Genomic DNA, 21663 nt, shown 5'->3' on the forward strand with positions numbered 1-21663 from the left:
TACAACTAAGCCGCTTGACCAAAGTCTTTTACTACGTGCAACAAATTTACTAAGCAATTGGAGCTAGAGGATCGGACGAAAAGTTCTTGAAAGCCAGTCCTTTCCACAGAATAATTCTATTTTTTTTTTGTTTGAAAACTTCCACAGAATAATTCTAGTCAGATCACTTTATTCTTGTAATCACTGGGTGGGAAGCCAAGTTTGATGGTGGAGGCAACTCAATCTCTAGGCTCTAGCTAGTTTGTTGTCACTTTTGCAAGCTGGAGATGCCATCTTATCTATCTCTCCGATCTACTTTCTCTATCATCTTTGATTTTACTCTCAATTCTCTTAACCTGTAAATGAACTTCATTTCTGTGCTCTTGAATCCATGGCGGATTAGGATCAGAGGACAACTTCAATGTCTCAGGCCCCTCCCATCTTCAATCTCTTGATTGGTAACATAATCTATCTAAAACCTTTCGACTTCAATTCAATCATGGTCAAACCAACCTTATAACTGTGTTAGTTGTTACTGGAGCAAGTTTTAACTATTCTATTCTTCATGCTTTCCTAAACTCTACATATCAAAACTCTAACCAAATAAATAATTGTCCCAAAATGGCATATTTGTTGTTTAAATATATTTGAAGTCTAAAGTTTAAACATAAAAATCAGGTACTAAAGAGTTACACTTAAGTATGTGTTGCAGTTAAAGAATTGTACCTTTAATTACTAATTAGTACAGTTCAGTTAATTCACTCTCAATCAATAGCATGCACACCTATAATTATGTAAAATTTAGGATAATTATGAAATTTGGTGAAATTTAAAAATGAAAAATACTTATTTTCCAGTCTGTTTTTACCATCTAGAATCCGTCACTGATATGATTCAATTAATTTACAAGAGTCTTCCACCACCTCCCGTATAAATGGAAGGGTTTGATGCCACTGGACCACTTAGAAACCTAAAAAATGTTGTTTGGAATTTTTTTTAATTTTTTATTTTTTAGTGGAAGGTCAAAAGAACTATATTTTTCTATTTAGTTCATTTTGATGAATATGAACATATTATTTGTTATATAACAATAGTAAGTCTCAATCTAAATTATGTTGTTGATTTATATATGTAATTTCTAATAATTTTTAATACATTATGCTATAAGACAATTTTTTGAATAAAAATAATCTTACGAATATATCAGAACCGGGCAACCGGCCCAAAATAAATAGAGGATCCGAGCCCAATGAAAGAGACATGTGGACCCAAGGCATGCGAGGGACCTTAAATAACAGAATATTGAATACTTAAATCATATTTAGTGGCGGAATGCCTAGCATCACTCATTTTAAAATGGTTTCGAACATCCTTATGGATGTTAGAGCATTCAAGTAAATTTTTATGTTACAATTAGGAGAGTGTAGAGGAAATAAAGGAAAAAAAAAATTACAAAAAGGGATTGCATCTGACATTCTGTCGCAGAAACAGGTTTAAAAAAAAAAAAAAAAAAGAACAAATTGATTGGTCAGTTGAAATGGCAAGTGAATCATATCACACTTACGCTATCTTGAATTCCAATTCATAACTGGTATAGCTTGTGATGAAGCTTCAAATGTGGGTGCCACCACTGGCTGAGATTGTGCGCCTCCCTCTTCGAACCATTCAAATTGATGGTGAGATAAGCAGAAGGAATGAGGTGTGAGGGCTTACAATCCTTCCCCATCGCATTCGCCACCATGCACCGTACTGAATTCCGCTCCGCAACCCGTCCAATTTCTCCGCCGATCCTCTCTCTGTGCTGGAAGTATTCCAGGTATTCAGCGCAAATGAGATCCGACGGGTTGATGAACAAGTGCGGAATCCATGGGAACAGTAGACTGAACTCTTTATCGTCTTCTACAATTTTCTTGTTTGAAATACTCATCGTGACGGCCATTCCGGTTTTGAAGGCGGTTTGGAACAAACGAATCCCTTCCTGGAGCTTGGGGTACTTGATTAACTGTGTTGGCAGCGACACAAACGGGGGATTGAACAGATACGTTTTCAAATAGTAACCCATTTTTACCATGTTTCTCCCCACCAGCAAAGCGATTGAAGATCCTAAGGAATGTCCCGCCAACCACACATTCTCGGCCTCGACCTTGGAAATCGCAGTATGGACGACCTACAATCCGTCAAGGAAGCGGTTGCTGTTGTGGAGGGTGTTTTGGACGATATGGCGGTCCAGTCTAAAATCCTGTAACCAGCTCCTTTTTTCTATTAGTGTTCCCCGAAATGCAATTACCAGTTTCGGGGGTTGGGGTTTCCCAACCTCGACCTGAGCCTGAGCCTGAGCCTGAGCCTGGGACCAAAGTTTAAGCTCATATACAGCGCCAAAGATGGACTTATCTTTATCATCTATCAGCACCTGGTTTAACTGGAAGCCGAAGGACTCCCACCAGGCGGAAGAAGCAAGAGCACCACCGCTGTCACCGCCGTGGCAGCATTGCTGGCGCTCTTCTTCGCGACTGTACACACCTTCCACCAAGCACGCCGCGACGGAGCTCCGGTGACTAGAGTTGCTCCTGCATGTAACAACACAGTACATCAGTCATATATACCATCTTCAAAACTCTCAACAAATCAAACTGTCATATTATTTATTTTCTTAACATTAGTGGTGTATACCACATGACCACACGGGAATACTGTACCCCACCACACCTTTAACTCTACTCTATATAAATGAGCATCCATACCAATCAACACGAGTAAGATGTAAAGGCCCGTCAACTTTGAAACTCTTCCTCTTACACGCCATGGATTTCAGAACTCTTCAATTCCCCCCTCACCGGAGACAACTCTCTGATAATTATAAGCTAAGTGCGCAGAAGAAGAAGAAATGGGTGCAGTGAGAGATAATTGAATTGAAGGCTTAATTGCATGCTTAGATATAATATGCATGCACCTATATATATGTATAGAAACGTTGACCAAGTTGCCTTGCTCAGGCTCTGGTCGATGTGAAAACTGTACTCAATCTTGGTAAACGCTTTAGCAGTGTTGGCATGCATTAATACCGTTAGGTGAATATAAAATTTTAAATATATAATATACTTTTTTTTTTAAATTACAACTTTTAATCAAATTAAATTTTGATCAAGTTTATTGACTGATAAGTGCGACTTTATTAGTGCATAATTAGAACAACTAACTAGACCATCCAATGACGCATTTGGTAAATGCTTGCATCAGTTAACTTTTTAATTTTACCTGTTTAAGTTCTTGTTGGGTAATTATATTACATCTAACCGCTTTTGACTTAGTTTATTGATGCTAATAGTTGTTTTGTTGGTAAATGTGGTGTTTATGTGCAATTAGTTTTTATTTAGTCAATGAAATTGTGGCCTAGTGGGTTCTCTTAAATGTGACCAGAGGTCATGGGTTTGAGCCTCATTAGGGTGGTATTAACTATTTGTGTTTCTGTACATTGAGAAAAAATTTATTCAAATTTATATTTTTTAATAAAAGAAATAATATTTGAGAGCTACAATTATTTAGAATTTTGATTTTGACCTGGGGGTTTTAATGTCAACCTACCAAGCATTGACTTTGCACTTGAGATCACTTCCTAGTTCGGAGCCAAGTTGTAGAGTTTTGAAGGTTTGAATGAGTGCAGATATTTATCTCCCACCCATTTGGGCTTCTGAGAGTCGACGTAAAACGCGTATATTAAGCCCTTGACCGGGAATCTAATCGTCGAGCTAGCTTGTAATCTGTATATATATGTATGTTGCTCCGGTGAGGAGGTAAGAAGAGATTGAGCTCTGAAATCCATGGCGTGCGAGCTGAGAGAGGGATTTTCAATCAGGCCGGCCGGCCCTTTACACCTTAGTGCTGTTGATTGGTTCGTACTTAAGTTCAATAATTCTATTAATTAGTTGTTATGCATGCATTTAATCTCCTATATATTCTTATGAATATGATTCCTTCAATTACAGGAGCAACTCCGGTCACCGGAGTTCCGTCGCGGAGTGCTTGGTGCAAGGAGCGTACAATCTCGAAAGAGACCGCCACGGCGACGGCGGAGCTCCTGATGTAAGGACAAGACTGAAATGTCAAAAGTGTGAGTCCACTAACTCCACTATGAGCTTAAATCAGGGATCCACTAACACCTTAAATTAGGGATCCACTAATATGTCTTTGTCCTTATTAGTGGTGCAAATAATTAAAGTGGAAAATTTCAGGATTAGTGCATTGATGGAATGCAACTATATAAAGCCATCTAATCCCCTCACTGCTTGATATTAAGTCTCATACACCATCTGAGGGAGTTGAGTCAAGTGAGAGAAAAATAATCAGGAAGCTCAAGCATCTGGAGCAGTTCAGGCAATCATCAAACAAATAACTATGGCTGGAGGTTAGATCCTATATTTCATATCCTTCAGTTCAGTTTTTATTCTTACAGTTGGTATCAGAGCAAAATATAATCTCCGCCTAGTTATTAGTTTGAATGTGTATGCAATATGAATATATTTATTATATTAAAAGCATACATATATATTTGTGCTTTGCTTTTACAGTACATATATATTTGGATTTAATATATGTACACATATAGAAGCAAATTTCTGCTCAATATTTGCATATTAAGTAATAATATTTTCCGTATCCACATATACATTTATATCTAGTTTTCATATGTGTATATACATACATGAAAATTTATTCGAAATATTTTTAGAAAATATTGTTATGTGTTTTTCGAAATATGAATGAACCAATTTCGAAATAAATGTTATAAAATAAACCTACTGCCTTTGAATGGAATCGACGCCGGCAACCTTCGGTGGACGACGACGGCGGAGTGACGGCGGCGCAACGCGACGGCGGTGGAGTACACCAGTGTTGGTGGTCGCGGACGATGGCACTGACGCGGCTGGCCATCCCAACTCGCCGCTGCTGCTTATTGGCTTCGCCGGCGACCGGGCGGACGGAGACGCAGCGATTGCGATGCCGCTGCTTTCCTCTTGCCCTTCATGCGACGCTGGCTTGGCTAAGGACGGCGATGGACGATGGGCGGCAACGGATGGTGACGATGAGGCTCGGTAGTGGCGTTGACTGCGTTTCTCTCCTGATCGCCTCTATCTCACTTTCTCTATTTTTGTCTGGCTACGGATGAAATAATGATGATGCTGTTAGGGTTCATGGCTTATTAATTAACTAAAGATCTTGACTACTTAAGGATTTCTTTTGGTTGGGCCTAATGGTTGAATGGATTAAAGAATAAGCATTGATGACGGATTATAATTGTGTGAACCTGCAATTTGTTAAAGAGAATTATGGGCTTCCTTTTATAATTTTATGGGCCTATTTGGACTATTTATGCTTGTTGTAAATATTGGGCCCATCTAATTTGAGGATTGGATTAATTTTCCAATTTCTTGGACGAACCCAATTTCTGAAATTCTCATTATAATTGGGCTCATTTAGATTGTTTAAGTCATTTGGACATGCTTTAACTTTTGGGCTCACTATAATTATATATGGGCTTGCTATAGTATTTTCCTACATCATATTTGAGCTTCTTCTATATTTAATTGTTCAATTTAATTCCTCATTGATTTACTATTAAATTATATTCAATTTTGAACAAATATTAAGTTTACATTTGTGATTGATTTTAATTTAATATTGAGAGTTATATTAAATTGCTTTCAGTATTGAAATTTAATTATGAAGTATGAGTTGATAATATGCATAATCTGAGCATGCTATATGTATATTTGTTGCAATAATTATTTGACTGTTATAATTATTCCTTTAGAAAAGCATGTTCTTTAAGGATGAATTTAGAGCCTTCTAGGTCTGAATTAAATGTTTATTATGCATGATATAGTGCCTTTTAGGTGAATTTAGTGCCTTTAAGGATAGATTAAGCATATTATTACTCTTCAGTTGTGTCTATTTAAAGGGCACATTAAAGAACCCAAGAAAGTTCACCCCATTAAAAGCCTTATCCATAGGTGAACTCACAATCTTATAGATCTCTCAAACGATTTTACTTCAAATATGAGAACGCATGAATTAGGGAAGTTTCTTGGGGAGGAATACTAGTTATATGGCCCTGGCTTAAAACGCCTTGCTGGCTGAAACTGCCATAGTGCCTTCAGCCATATTGCTACTAGTCCCCTTGCGACGCTACTCTGTCTAAGGAGTTGGTTTTTAAAGGAGCCTTAGCACCTACCAACTTTCCTGGGAGTATACCTAATGATTGTCTATCATAATTTGGTTTAATTGGTTTGTTAGGCTCTTGATTAATTAAAGAGTAGCCACAGCATCTTTAATTGACTAAAAATTATTAAGTTTAATCACATAAAGATCGGCAATAATATGTCTAGTGATCTTATAATTTTAATTAATTGAGGAGTAGCCACAGCATCCTTGATCAATTAAATTTATATATTAAGTTGTTAGATCACATAAAGTTTTAGACATATCAATTGTGATTAATTATATGTAATATAATGAAATTTAGCCCACAGGCAATTTTGTTATATTTATATGGTTAATCAGGATAAAATATCAAGTTATGATCATAATTTCGCCCACAGGCAATTATGTATCGGCATATAGTTTAATAGTTTTGTTATTAAGGGTGGAAAAATCAAATCAAAATCGTACCCATTCTGTTTCCACCATTCAGCCTGATGGATTCATTGTGCGTAAAAATTTCGCCCACAGGCAATTTTTATGGCATACGAATCTATCTTTTGCATAACTTACATTGGTAACAATATGCACTTCAGTCTCTCTCTCTCTCTATATTTTGCCTCGAAAATTTTAACCAAGCCTTTATTTCCTTACAGCATCTCAATCTCTTAATCATACAAATCTGAACATTGAAGTTCCAAAACTTAGGGGTTACAATTATAAAATATGGAAAGAAAGAATTCTCCTTAATTTAGGGTGGAATGACTTAGACTATGCTATACATAATGAGAAACCACCGGTCCCCACTAAAGACAGTACCCAAGATGACATTGTGTTATATGAGCGATGGGATAGGTCCAATTCGCTCAGTACAATGTATATCAAGGTGAAAATATCTGATGGGATTCGAGGTTTTATTAGTGAAAAGCATAAATATGTCCGAGCATTACTTAAAACTATTGACGACCAGTTCGTCACTTTAGAAAATTTTTTCGCTAGCACCCTTATTATGAGATTTTCTTCTCTCCGCCTCACTTCCGTTAAAGGTGTGCGTGAGCACATCATAGAATTACAGGACATCGTGGCTCAACTCAAAACTCTTGGGGTAGACATGGCAAATGATTTCGTGGTGTAGTATGCTTTGAATACCCTACCATCACCATATCAACCCTTTAAAATTTCTTATCACACACATAAGGGAAAATGGTCTATTTCTGATTTAATGACCATGTGTGCTCAAGAAGAAATAAGATTGGTGAATGAAATGGGTGATAGTACCATGCTGGCTATAGCACACAAGAAATCTAAATCTGGCAAATCTTTGGGTTCCACTTCAAAAGCTAAGCGGAAAAACAAAATTCCTTCTCAAGATAGCATAAAGAAGGTGCATAAGTGTTTCTTCTGTAAAAGGAAGGGGCACATGAAGAAAAAGTGCATCAAGTGGATCAAGAAGAAAGGTAATCTATCCTCATTCGTATGTCATGAATCTAGTATGTCAAATGTTAATACTAATTCATTGGTGGATTGATTATGGTTAAACTATCCACATTGCAAATTCTTTACAAGATATGCAAAATTTGAAACAACCAATGGGAAGTAAGTGAACCATCTTATATGGAAACAAGATGGGCTCACCAGTTGAAGCAATTAGGACTTATACTTTAGTATTAAGAAAATGGATTTGTTTTGTAAATGGTTTGATTAGACCTTTTATATATCTAGTTTATCTAGAAACTTGGTTTCAGTTTCAAGCCTTGTACCATTTTGATTCCAATTTGAGTTTCACAGCAAGTATTTTCAATTGTTTCACAATTCTACTTGTATTGGAAAAGGTACATTGTTTAATGGTCCTTATCATATTCTCTTACAAAACAATCCAATTTACAATTCCTTAAATGCTAAAACTAGTACCAAACGTTGTAGTATTAACAAAAATTCCTCAATGTTATGGCATCGGAGATTATGATATATCTCCCTTGAGCTTATTAAAATATTAGTAAAGGATGGAGTACTTTCTACTCTAGACTATACTAATTTTGAGACTTGTATTGACTACATTAAGTGTAAGCAGAAAAACAAGTCAAAGAAAGGTGCCAATAGAAGTTCAACATTGTTGGAAATTATACATACTGACATATATTGTCATGATATGGATGTTCATAGTCAGAAATATTTCATCTACTTCATTGATAAACTTTTCAAGATTTACTTATGTGTATTTACTTCATAATAAGTATGAAGCATTGGATGTCTTTAAATTGTTTAAAGCTTAAATTGAAAACCAATGCGAGAAGCAAATACAAATAGTTGGATCTGATGAGGGATGTAAATATTATGGTAGATACACATGAAAAGAAACTTAACCCAAAGACAATTAGTGCTTTCTTTTTTTGGATAAGCACAATCTTCTAAGGGTTATAAGTTTTATTGTCCATCACATACTACTAGAATTGTGGAATCAATTAAGAAGTGCTTAAGTTTCTTGAAGATGACTTAATTAGTGGGAGAGATCAATTTAAGAACTTAGTTCCTACTTTCGATCATTTCGCCTCTCACCCTTTATGCCATCCAATAGAGTTGTACTTATGCGCAGTATTCCTTCATTATCTCCTGCGGTCATAAAACTCACTATTGGTATCTACAATAATTTGACATTAGAGCCGAAAATGATCCTGAAATATTTTCACCAATCATGTTTTATTCATAATCTAATTTGTGATAAGAAGCCGTGAAAGATGAAATGAATTTCATCAAGAGTAACGAAATTTGGGATCTTGTTAAGTTACCTAATGGGGCTAAGGCTATTGCCTAAAAGAGATTCATTAGGTAAATTAAGAGATACAAGACCAGGCTTGTTGCTAAGGGATTCACTCATAAAGAAGGTATCGATTACAAGGAGACTTTTTCTCCTTTATCAAAGAAAGATTCTCTTCGAATTATTTTGGCTTTAGTTGCACATTTTAATCTTAAGTTGCAACAAATGGATGTGAAAATTATATCTAGAATAGGAAGTTTTATGTAACAGCCTATAGGTTTATCTTCTAGAGGTGATGAGAATTTAGTATGTAAGCTTAATAAATCCATATATGGCTTAAAACAAACCTCCCGCCAATGGTACATTAAGTTTAATAGGGTTATTTCTTCATTTGGTTTTGTTGAAGATACCTTTAACCATTATATATATCAAAAGGTCAGTGGGAGTAAAATTTGGTTCCTTGTTTTATACGTGGATAATATCTTACCTACTACTGGAGATAGGGAATACTTCATGACGTGAAACAATTCCTTTCTAAGAACTTTGATATGAATGATATGGGTAATGCATTTTATGTCATTTGCATGAAAATTCATAAGGATAGATCCCGGGACATACTGATCTATCGCAAGAAACCCATATAGACAAAGTTTGGGAAAGATTCAGATTTAGAATTGTTCACCAACTCTAGCTCCCATAACAAAAGGAGATAAATTAAGTTTGAATAAATGTTCTAAAATTGACCTGGAGAAGTCCATGAAGGACATTCCATATGCTGAAGCAGTTGGGTGTCTTGGATACATTTAAGTATGTACAAGACCAAACATTGTTTTCGGAATGTTATGACGATACCTGCATAATCCAGGCAAAGACCACTAGAAAGCTGTAAAAGAGTTTTAACGTATCTCAAAGATACTAAAAACTATAAGCTTGGGTTTAAGAAAATATCTTAGATGTCATTGGATATTATCATGCGAACTTTGCTGGCTATATTGATTCTCAAAAATCAACTTCAGGGTACATATTTATTATGGCTGGTAAGGCTATATCATGGAAAAGTGTTAAACAAAGTGTTAAACAGTCTTTAATAACTACTTCTACCATGAAAGCCAAGTTCGTTTTCATATTTTGAGGCCACTTCATAAGGTGTATGGCTTAAGAATTTCTTCTCTAGGCTTAGAATTTTTGGATTTTGTATCTAAGCCATTAAGAATCTATTGTTACAACTCAGCTACAGTTTTCCTAACTAAGAACGACAAAAGTGGGAGTCGAATTAAGCACATCGACATAAAGTTCTTAGCTATAACGAAGCGTGTTAAAAAGTAAATTGTGGTCATTGAGCACATCAGTACTGAGTTGGTAATAACATATTCCTTGACTAAAGGCATGCCTACAGTTAAATTCAAGGATCATGCTGAAAAGATGGGACTTTCACCCAATTTGTAATTTGTATATATACATTCAGTTTTAATGAAATTCTTTTGCATTCAGAAATTTTCTCATTCTAGTATGTACACTCTAAATTCATTGAGAAAATATTTCAGTTGGACTTGAAATAAACATATGGTTTATTTCATAAAGTTTTTTAGTTTCCTAATTAAGAGCTTGAAGGCAGTTTGCATTTGATCATAATGGATATTATTCGCACTAATGAAAACATATCATTATGGTTGGTGTTATTCTATTCTTTAAGTTTAATGTTTGCACCAAGTGGGAGAATGTAAGGACAAGACTGAAATGTCAAAAGTGTGAGTCCACTAACTCCACTATGAGCTTAAATCAGGGATCCACTAACACCTTAAATTAGGGATCCACTAATATGTCTTTGTCCTTATTAGTGGTGCAAATAATTAAAGTGGAAAATTTCAGGATTAGTGCATTGATGGAATGCAACTATATAAAGCCATCTAATCCCCTCACTGCTTGATATTAAGTCTCATACACCATCTGAGGGAGTTGAGTCAAGTGAGAGAAAAATAATCAGGAAGCTCAAGCATCTGGAGCAGTTCAGGCAATCATCAAACAAATAACTATGGCTGGAGGTTAGATCCTATATTTCATATCCTTCAGTTCAGTTTTTATTCTTACACCTGATTCTTCCTGGTGGGAGTTCTTCGGCTTCCAGTTAACCCAGGTGCTGGTAGATCAGCAAGATCATTCCATATACGAGCTCAAACCTTCGTCATCCCAGGCTCAAGCTCAAGCTCAGGTTGGGAAACCCCCGAAACAGGTAATTGCATTTCAGGGAACACTAATAAGAAAGAAGAGCTGGTTACAGGATATTAGACTTGATCGTCATATCATTCAAAACACCCTCCACAAAAACAACTAGGTCCATGACGGATTGGAGGCCGTCCAGACTGCAATTTCCAAGGTCGGGGCCTAGAATGTCTGGTTAGCGGGACATTCCTTAGGATCTTCAATAGCTTTGACATGGTAAAGATGGGTTACCATTTGGAAACGTATCTGTTCAATCCTCCGTTCGTGTCGCTGATGCCAACACAGTTAATCAAGAACGTCCCGAAGCTTCAGGAAGGGATTCGTTTAGCCCACACAGGCGTCAAAGCCGTAATGACCGTCACGATGAGTATTGCAAACAAGAAGAAATTAAAATTGTAGAAGACGATGAAGAGTTCAATCTACCGTTCTCATGGATTCCGCACCTGTTCATCAACCCATCGGATCCCATTTGCGCTGGATACCTGGAATACTTCCAGCACAGAGAGAGGATCGGCGGAGAAATTGGACGGCTTGCGGCGCGGAATTCAGTAAGGTGCATGGTGGCTAATGCGATGGGGAAGGATTGTAAGCCCTCACACCTCATTCCTCCTTCTGCTTAGATAAGGATGTCCGAAACCATTTTAAAATGAGTGATGCTAGGCATTCCGCCACATAAATTATTCTGTGGATCCCTATACAATTTACCGTGAAAATTTACCTTTTAAAACACCAGAAATTATACCAGCACCAGCTGAACCATTCCCTATATATAGAAATGTTGATTATCATTTTGACCTACAAGTTGTAATGTCAACCTACTAAAGCATGTTTACATACCAAGCATTGACTTTGCACTTCACTTCCGAGCCAACTTGTACACTTTTGAACGTTTCAATCATTGCATATATTTGGTCCTTCAATTATATATACCACTAATAATTTTCTTGCTTGGAGACATCAAATTCATTCTACAGTACTTGTGGGGCTGGATTTAGTTGGTTATATTTATGGCACAATTAAAGAGCCAGTGATGTCGAACGCACAGGTCCTAATCCATGTCATTCGATTTGGTATCGTCAAGACCAACTCACAGTCCGTGCTCTTTTGGGTAGCTATTCTAGTTGGCTCAATGAGAGCAAGACACCTCGTGAGTTAACAAAAAAAATAGAAATAGACATTAGATCTGATCCATATCCTTTGCATTCGTTGCATCTTCTATATCTCTCTTCATTTGTTAGTTTAGGGTTATTTAGTTTTGTTGCTTTAACCTCGTTACGATTGAACTAGCTTCACAAAAATCAATCCGAGTTAGTGCTTAGCACCTCATTTCCCGTGGATCGATAACCCTAGAATACTTTAGGTATTTGTTTGTAAGAACCAATCTGAGTTAGTGCTTAGCACCTCATTCCCTGTGAATCGATAACCCTGAAATATTTTGGGTACTTGTTTGTTGTTTTGTACATACTGCAATCAAAATGGCGTCGTTATCAGGGAATTGTGTTATGTTAACATTAGCAAAGATTGATTCTAGGAGACTAGTTCACTTTTATATTTTTATTGCATTTTGCTTATTTCTGTTTTGTACGTTTTGAGTTTTCCTCTTCTTGTGGCTATTGATTGTTTTAGTGAAAATGTGAGGGGAAGTACAAACTACACAATCACAATGAAAAAAATAACACACATCCAAAGATTGAGGATGAGGATGAGCTTACATACTAAATGACCTGAAAAAATTTATTGTTGGACAGATGAATACATATGACATTTCAGACACTAGAAATGAACAATTCTTGAGCACAATATATAGGTGAAAGCATGGAACACTACTATTTACTGTTTATCCTTCACCCACAATTGCTAACATAATCTATCTAAAACCTTTTGACTTCAATTCAATCACAGCCAAACCAACCTTACATATAACTGTGTTGTTGCAGGAGCAATTCCTAACCATTATAATTCTAATCTAACTGCTAACGTTTTAACTATTCTATTCTTGATGCTTTCCTAAACTCTAACAAAATAATTGTCCCAAAATGACATATTTGTCGTTAAAATATATTTGAAGTATAAAGTTTAAACATAAAAATTTGGTACTAAAGAGTTACACTTAAGTATGTGTTGCAGTTGAAGAATTGTACCTTTAGTTAGTTCAGTTAATTCACTCTCAATTCAATAGCATGTACACCTATAATTATTTAAAATTTAGGATAACTATGAAACTTTGGTGGAATTTAAAAATGAAAATTGCTTATTTTCTGTCTTCAAAAAAAAAAAAAAAAAGCTTATTTTCTAGTCTGTTTTTACCATCTAGAATCCGTCATTGATATTATTCAATTAAAAGTTTCATTAAATATCTGTTTGGAAACCTAGAAGTGTTGTTTGAATTTTTTTTCAATTTTCTATTTTTTGTCTGAAGGTCAAACAATTATATTTTTCTATTCGGTTCATTTTCATGAAAATGAACATTTTATTTAATTTGTTATATAATAATAATAATAATAAGTCGCAATCTAAGTTATATTGTTTATTCATGTATGTTCTTTCTGTTAATTCTTTATACATTATGCTATAACAGTTATATTATATAATTTTTTGGACGCCAAAGACCTTGTGGTTTAGTGGCATCTGGTGTACACTCTTACATGGAAGAAAGTGGGAGGCAACTTTTGAACATAGAGTTGTTGTAGAGTTATGAAATTGTGAATATGAACTCGCATTCATCTTATAAGGTGGACATAAGTCCATGGCATAACAACCGTCAGCCCAAGACAAATAGAGGATCCGAGCCCCATGAAGGATACATGGGGGCCCAAGGCATGCGAGGTATTTTAAATAAAAGAATATTGAATAGCTAATAAATCAAAATTTTTATGTTACAATTAGAAGAAAAAATACAAAAAGGGATTGCATATGACATTCTGACGCAAAAAACAGGTTTAAAAAAAAAAAAAAAAAAAAAAAAAAAAAAAAAAAAAAAANGAAATGAACAATTCTTGAGCACAATATATAGGTGAAAGCATGGAACACTACTATTTACTGTTTATCCTTCACCCACAATTGCTAACATAATCTATCTAAAACCTTTTGACTTCAATTCAATCACAGCCAAACCAACCTTACATATAACTGTGTTGTTGCAGGAGCAATTCCTAACCATTATAATTCTAATCTAACTGCTAACGTTTTAACTATTCTATTCTTGATGCTTTCCTAAACTCTAACAAAATAATTGTCCCAAAATGACATATTTGTCGTTAAAATATATTTGAAGTATAAAGTTTAAACATAAAAATTTGGTACTAAAGAGTTACACTTAAGTATGTGTTGCAGTTGAAGAATTGTACCTTTAGTTAGTTCAGTTAATTCACTCTCAATTCAATAGCATGTACACCTATAATTATTTAAAATTTAGGATAACTATGAAACTTTGGTGGAATTTAAAAATGAAAATTGCTTATTTTCTGTCTTCAAAAAAAAAAAAAAAAAGCTTATTTTCTAGTCTGTTTTTACCATCTAGAATCCGTCATTGATATTATTCAATTAAAAGTTTCATTAAATATCTGTTTGGAAACCTAGAAGTGTTGTTTGAATTTTTTTTCAATTTTCTATTTTTTGTCTGAAGGTCAAACAATTATATTTTTCTATTCGGTTCATTTTCATGAAAATGAACATTTTATTTAATTTGTTATATAATAATAATAATAATAAGTCGCAATCTAAGTTATATTGTTTATTCATGTATGTTCTTTCTGTTAATTCTTTATACATTATGCTATAACAGTTATATTATATAATTTTTTGGACGCCAAAGACCTTGTGGTTTAGTGGCATCTGGTGTACACTCTTACATGGAAGAAAGTGGGAGGCAACTTTTGAACATAGAGTTGTTGTAGAGTTATGAAATTGTGAATATGAACTCGCATTCATCTTATAAGGTGGACATAAGTCCATGGCATAACAACCGTCAGCCCAAGACAAATAGAGGATCCGAGCCCCATGAAGGATACATGGGGGCCCAAGGCATGCGAGGTATTTTAAATAAAAGAATATTGAATAGCTAATAAATCAAAATTTTTATGTTACAATTAGAAGAAAAAATACAAAAAGGGATTGCATATGACATTCTGACGCAAAAAACAGGTTTAAAAAAAAAAAAAAAAAAAAAAAAAAAAAAAAGAACAAATTGATTGGTCAGTTCAATTCCAATTCATAACTGAGATAACTTGTGATCAACCTTCAAATCTGGGTGCAACCACTGGCTGAGATTGTGCGCCTCCCTCTTCGAACCATTCGAATTAATGGTGAGATAAGCAGAAGGAATGAGGTGTGACGGCTTACAATCCTTCCCAATCGCATTCCCCAGCATGCACCGTACTGAATTTTTTGCCGCAAGCCGTCCAATTTCTCCGGCGGCCGTGTGCTTGAAGTGTTCCAGGTATTTAGCGCAAATGGGATCCGATGAGTTGATGAACAAGTGCGGAATCCATGGCAACAGTAGATTGAACTCTTCATCGTCTTCCACAATTTTCTTCTTGTTTGCAATACTCATCGTCACGGCCATTGCGGCTTTGACGCCTGCGTGGGCCAAACGAATCCCTTCCTGGAGCTTCGGGGCGACGCTCTTGATTAACAGCGTTGAGATCAGCGACACGAACGGGGGATTGAACAAATTAAATAGGTTTCCAAATGGTAACCCATTTTTACCATGTTTCTCCCGATCAGCAATGCGATTGAAGATCCTAAGGAATGTCCGGCCAACCACACATTCTCGGCCCCGACCTTGGAAACCGCAGCCTGAACGGCCTCCAATCCGTCACGGACGCGGTGGCTCTTGTGGAGTTTGTTTTGGACGATATAGCGGTCCAGTCTAATATCCTGTAACCAGCTCTTCTTTTCTATTAGTGTTCCCCGAAATGCAATTACCAGTTTTGGGGATTGGGGTTTCCCAGCCTCGACCTGAGCCTGAGCCTGGGACCAAAGTTTCAGCTCGTATACAGCGCCAAAGATGGACTTATCTTTTTCATCTATCAGCACCTGGTTTAACTGGAAGCCGAAGGACTCCCACCAGGCGGAAGAAGCAAGAGCACCATCGCCGCCGTCACCGCCGTGGCAGCATTGCTGGCGCTCTTCTTCGCGACTGTACACACCTTCCACCAAGCACGCAGCGACGGAGCTCCGGTGACTAGAGTTGCTCCTGCATGTAACAACACAGTACATCAGTCATATATATCATCCCGCCCACTTCAAAACTCTCAACAAATCAAATATATATATATATATAGCTCCAAATTAGAGGATCATCCATACCAATCAACAGTAGTAAGATGTGTTGGCCCGGCACCATTGAAACTCTTCCTCTTATTAGACGCCATGAATTTCAGAGCTCCCATAGCTTCTCCAATTCCCTCCTCACCGGAGACAATGCAACTCTGGATCTGATAATTATAAGCTAAGCGCGCGGAAGACGAAATGGGTGCAGTGAGAGATAATTGAATTGAAGGCTTAGCTTAATTGCATGCTTAGATATATGCATGCATGCTGCTATATATAGAAACATTGATTTTCATTTTGACCTACTGGTTTTAATGTCAACCTACTAAGGCGTGTTTACCAATCATTGACTTTACACTTCACTTCCCAGTTCCGAGCCAACTTGTACACTTTTGAACGATTCAATATTTGGTCCTTCAATTATTTATATATATATATATATATATATATATATATATATATATATTTTTACCACTAATAATTTTCTTGTTTGAAATCGTCAAATTCATTGTACACTCGTGGGGCTGGATTTAGTTGGTTATATTGATGGCACAATTAAAGAGCCAGCGATGTCAAACGCACGGTTCCTAATCCATGTCATACGATTTGGTATTGTCAAGACCAAATCACAGTCAGTGCTCTTTTGGGTAGCTATTCTGACACAATCCAGCCTGTTATTTCATCTGTTGCAATTGCTTCTTGTAAATTACGGGAGTAGAGAACTTACAGGTTAGTATACTCGGGTAGATTATGGGAGTGGCACTGGGCACTTTAGTGCAATTCCTCCATACTACAGGAGTATAGAACTTGCGGGTTAGTACACTCGGGGTAGATCATAGAAGTAGCACCGGGTACTTTAGTGCAATTCTTCCCTTCACAAGGGATAGAACTACTTTTCTACTTTAGTTTGGTTCAAGGGATGGACATTAGATCTGATCCATATCCTTTACATTCGATTGAACTAGCTTCACAACAACCAATCCGAGTTAGTGCTTAGTACCTCATTCCATGTGGATCGATAACCCTGGAATAGTTTAGGTATTTGTTTGTAAGAACCAATCCGAATTAGTGCTTAGCACCTCATTCCCTGTGAATCGATAACCCCAGAATACTTTGGGTATTTGTTTGTTGTTTTGTACTGCAATTAAAATGGCGTTGTTGCCCGGGAATGGTGTTGTGTTGACATTAGCAAAGGTTGATTCTAGGAGACTGGTTAACTTTTATGTTTTTATTGCATTTTGCTTATTTGTGTTTTGTTTTGAGTTTTCCTCTTCTTGTGGCTATGATTGTTTTAGTGAAAATGTGAGGGGAAGTACAGACTAAACAATCACAATGAAAAAAAATAACACACATCCAAAGATTGAGTATGAGGATGAGCTTACATACTGAATGACCTGAAAAAATTTATTGTTGGACAGATGAATACATATGACATTTCAGACACTAGAAATGAACAATTCTTGAGCACAATATACAGGTGAAAGCATGGAACACTACTATTTACTGTTTATCCTTCACCCACAATAAGTTAAAACATATGCATAAGCTATCTATCTTAGTACTTGTCTGTTTAATTTACTTCTTCTGTGACTCTGGCAGCTCCTCGAGGCGGCGGTCCATGATTGATGAAACGCATTCGAGGAATGCTGCCTCGCTTGTCTCGGGGAGAATGGCCTCGAGCGCTTCTTCAACAATCTGCTCGATCACGGATTTCTTCTTTATTGTCTCTCTGCACATGATGCTCCCGATGGCGAAAGGGGTAAGCCCTCTCTCCGCGCCTTTTTTCAGAAGCATAGTGGAGATACGAAGTATTCGTGCACATTCAAGAGGAAGTTCCCACCCGTGAAACTTGAGAAGCTCGATGTCCTTGTCAGCATCGAGGTTGTTTATGTAGGCGACTGTCTCGGGTGAATACGGGTGCTTTGCTTGAGGCCAGTAAAGCCAGTCAAATGTACAATCTTCAAACTGCATAAACAAAGGGGTAGATCGATGAGGATTTTGTCTTCTTCAATCGTTTTCCCTTCAAGCGGGGATAAATATTTCTTTACGTGCTAAAGAAAGGTAACGATTATTGCATAATAGGAGGCATCAAATGCATTATACATCATGTAAGGCACAAGTAAATGCGAGGAAGAGTTGAATACTTACACTTTCGGGCAAGCAATAACCGTGATCAATTGGAATAAGCACAACTTGCCCTTTTTCACCATCCTTACGGACCAAAATGTTGCCCGAGTGCCTATCTGCATTTGCCAACCGTATGTCCAACACCGAGATTTTATGTACATCCTCCACTGGAAAAGCGCTGGGACCCATGTCCTCGCAACTTCCAGAGTTCTCCATGAACATTTGCAGCGACCCGGTTTTGATGTTGTTAGATGAATACTTATATCCACGTGAATAGCTGAACCCTTCATGCAGGCATTTGACCATTACTGTCGGGGGAACCCCAGCAAAACCCTTCTCGTCGCTATGGATTGAGCGTGGTCCGGCCCTTGGATGATCCAAAATGTAAGCCGCGACTTCCCTTAGTGCCCCCTCCCCTACACGCGTGCCTTTCTTCAACCCTTCCCCATCTATCGACAAGGGAAGCCCGTGGGGATTATTTACAGCCATAGGTTCTTCGTCGATTGGTTTAAAAACAGAGATGTACCTATGACCATAAAAATCTTGCATGAAATATGCCCCTCCTGATCCTTCAGAAGACCTAATCGGTTGGTTACCGCCCTTCAAACCTTCAAAAGTGTCACGAATTAGCCGCTTAATCTCTGGTGTTAGCGTGATCTCTGGGTTAATAGTCAGTGGTTGCAAGATGAAATCTTGTTGCACGGGTTTGACAGCAACAACCCGAAGCTTCTCCGAGGGATTTTCCACGATATCATCAACCTTTTCATCTGATTCCCGGGCTATAATAGAAACTTCAAAATCTTTCTCGACAGGCTTAGCCCTTACTTTTACTGATCGACGCACCAACAAGTGAAGCACAGCATTCTTGCTTCTACAAATATCGTCTATGACCCTCTGATCTTCGAGTTCCTCGCCATCACAGATCAATTCCTGATCCTTGAGATCAAACAGCCCTTCCCACCGCCTAGCAATCTGCTGCTTCACATACCCCACATTTCGCTTTCTTTCCACATGGAACTCGAAAACCTTCCCACACACAGTCTCAACAGTGATCGCTTGTATGTCAGATAGGCGGAGAACCAAGTGCAATACATCCCCGTTAGTGACACCATAGTCCCGAACTAGGGAATTGCTCCGAGCCAATTCTTTCCCCCCACAAACAAGCTTTTGCTTCTTCACAAAGAACCCGTTGTACCTCTGGATCCTAAGTTTCACAGAAGCAATCGAATCCGACCCAAGAACATGCATCGGAAACACAGTCCCGCCAACAGTTAGGTAAATCAAAATCGATTCGTTCAACTGTAGCTCATGTGGATCCATACGATGTTCTTCAACCACAGGGCTTACTGCAACACTCGCAACCGGCATTGTGGTCTAAAACACTATAGATTCTCCTTTCTTCTACCTATTCCTGTATACCCATTTCAAGTATTAGATTCAACAATCTCCACTCAATCTAACATATCACTGATAAACTATCAAAAACCACCTCAAGCAATCCTGAAACCTCAATCCCCACAAAACTAAAGCTGCAGACAACCACTAATTCCATGAAAATTTAAGCATAATACAATCATCTAAGCTAATAGCTCCCCCATCCCCAAATTGGGATTGAACTCCCACTGTGCAAAATCAAAGAAACCAATTTGAATCCAATCTACCAAATACAGAAGCAGATAAAGATTAAAGCTTCAATTTTTAACATTTCCTAAAGGGCTAAACACACTTATCCAATCAAGGATAGGTTCAAAGTACATAAGCAAGGTTTGGGGGTTTGACTGCTTGAGCAAGAGAAGAGTTACCTAGAGCACAGATAATTATTAATTACAGTAAAGAACCAAAACCCAGCGGTAAAAAAACAGAATTTCTTACCACAATGCTGAGAGATCCAAGCAAAAAACTTGGATATTCAGGGAGAAACTGAAGAAAAATAAGATTTTTTTTGTTCCTATCTCATGGTCATTCTCTGGGAATTTTCTTGAGGATGAAGAACAGCTGCCAGACAAATCCTTATATATATATAAATAAACTAAAGCTGCTGTCTTTGAGGACAAGAAACAAAGAAATGGGAGATCTTGACGGTGCTGGTGATTTCTGCGGCGACTTTACCCCCAATTTAAAATAAGGGTTAAAAACTTAAAATGCGGAGTAAATAATGTAACTAAAAATGGATAGAAGATTTTACATATTACTTGGGATGCAAGATTAAGGTACTGGGTTGTTGGACCGTGGCATTGTGCCGTAGAATCTCTTCTCTTTCTTTAGCATTTGTCACCAAGACATGTTGGATGCCTATGTTTACGTTTTTGGACCAACAGCATTCCGACATGTCAGAAAAACTACGTGGCCACATCACCTAGTTGGACCACGATAGGACATCATGGGTATGCAACGAATGAATTTGAATTCAAAACCACCCCTTTATTTATTTATTTTTATTCATTAAGATTTCATTTAACTGTAATCTAAACTAGTTCTAACTCCTCAAAATCCCTATTCAAATTGCGAATAGTTCTAACTCCTCAAAATCCCTATTCAAATTGCGAATAATCTAATTAATCCTTAATTTCCATCTCTGCTTATACACTATGTGCACAATTAGTCTTCGTCACCCTGAAAAGCGCCCCTGTTTTTTTATTAAAAAAAAAATCATTTTTCAAAGCTGAAACATGTCTTATGACTTTAGTGCGTAAATAATTACAAGAAGGTGAATCAAGCAAATGTTCGCCGACTTTAGTCATTTGAAAGTGCACTCTTGATGAAATCTTTCTTGTGACTTTTATTGATAAATAACTACAAAGAAGTAAATCAAGCTGCTTCCAATTAAAAAAGTTTTAATAGACTCTTTTGAGTTAGTCTTTTTTTTTCTAGTCAAATTTCAAAAAGTGTTTTTCTTTTAGCATTTTGTCATCTTTTTTTTTTCCAGTTTTTTTCCAGCTAAATTTCGAGTTCTTTTTTTCCAGCCAAATTTCAATCAAGTGTTTTTCTTTTAGCATTTTGTCATCTTTTTTGTTTCAGCTAAATTTCAGTCGAGTTCTTTTTTTGCATTGTATACCAACCGAGTTTCAATCAAATTCTTTTTTACATATAGTACTTTCGTTATATATTATATT

At 36.9% G+C, this 21663-nt stretch overlaps 4 protein-coding genes and 1 pseudogene across 5 annotated transcripts; 1 reads left to right on the forward strand and 4 right to left on the reverse strand.

Annotated features, from left to right (window-relative positions):
* Positions 1–1561: 1561 nt before the first annotated feature.
* On the reverse strand, positions 1562–2041 carry LOC115999612 (GDSL esterase/lipase At4g10955-like). Its single transcript, XM_031239454.1, has one exon. It carries the CDS (start codon positions 2039–2041, stop codon positions 1562–1564), a length of 480 nt encoding a protein of 159 aa, XP_031095314.1.
* Positions 2042–2146: 105 nt separating this feature from the next.
* Positions 2147–2782, reverse strand: LOC115999613 (GDSL esterase/lipase At4g10955-like). Its single transcript, XM_031239455.1, has 2 exons — positions 2721–2782; positions 2147–2546 (listed from the first exon to the last, which is right to left on the reverse strand). Exons 1-2 carry the CDS (start codon positions 2780–2782, stop codon positions 2147–2149), a joined length of 462 nt encoding a protein of 153 aa, XP_031095315.1.
* Positions 2783–3797: 1015 nt separating this feature from the next.
* Positions 3798–11769, forward strand: LOC115999614 (annotated as a pseudogene).
* Positions 11770–15387: 3618 nt separating this feature from the next.
* LOC115997898 (GDSL esterase/lipase At4g10955-like) lies at positions 15388–16648 on the reverse strand. The gene is made up of 2 exons (XM_031237317.1): positions 16460–16648; positions 15388–16346 (listed from the first exon to the last, which is right to left on the reverse strand). Exons 1-2 carry the CDS (start codon positions 16540–16542, stop codon positions 15794–15796), a joined length of 636 nt encoding a protein of 211 aa, XP_031093177.1. The 5' UTR covers positions 16543–16648; the 3' UTR covers positions 15388–15793.
* A 1135-nt stretch (positions 16649–17783) lies between these two features.
* Positions 17784–20786, reverse strand: LOC116000263 (phosphatidylinositol 4-kinase gamma 4). 2 transcript variants are annotated; one of them, XM_031240308.1, is made up of 3 exons: positions 20423–20786; positions 18572–19961; positions 17784–18388 (listed from the first exon to the last, which is right to left on the reverse strand). In XM_031240308.1, exons 2-3 carry the CDS (start codon positions 19916–19918, stop codon positions 17999–18001), a joined length of 1737 nt encoding a protein of 578 aa, XP_031096168.1. In that variant the 5' UTR covers positions 19919–19961; positions 20423–20786; the 3' UTR covers positions 17784–17998. The 2 variants fall into 2 exon arrangements, with proteins under 2 accessions (XP_031096168.1, XP_031096169.1); XM_031240309.1 differs by having other exon boundaries at positions 18572–20172.
* Between the last annotated feature and the right edge of the window lie 877 nt (positions 20787–21663).

This window comes from Ipomoea triloba, chromosome 12, assembly GCF_003576645.1.
Source record: "Ipomoea triloba cultivar NCNSP0323 chromosome 12, ASM357664v1".
Taxonomy (NCBI): Eukaryota; Viridiplantae; Streptophyta; class Magnoliopsida; order Solanales; family Convolvulaceae; genus Ipomoea; species Ipomoea triloba.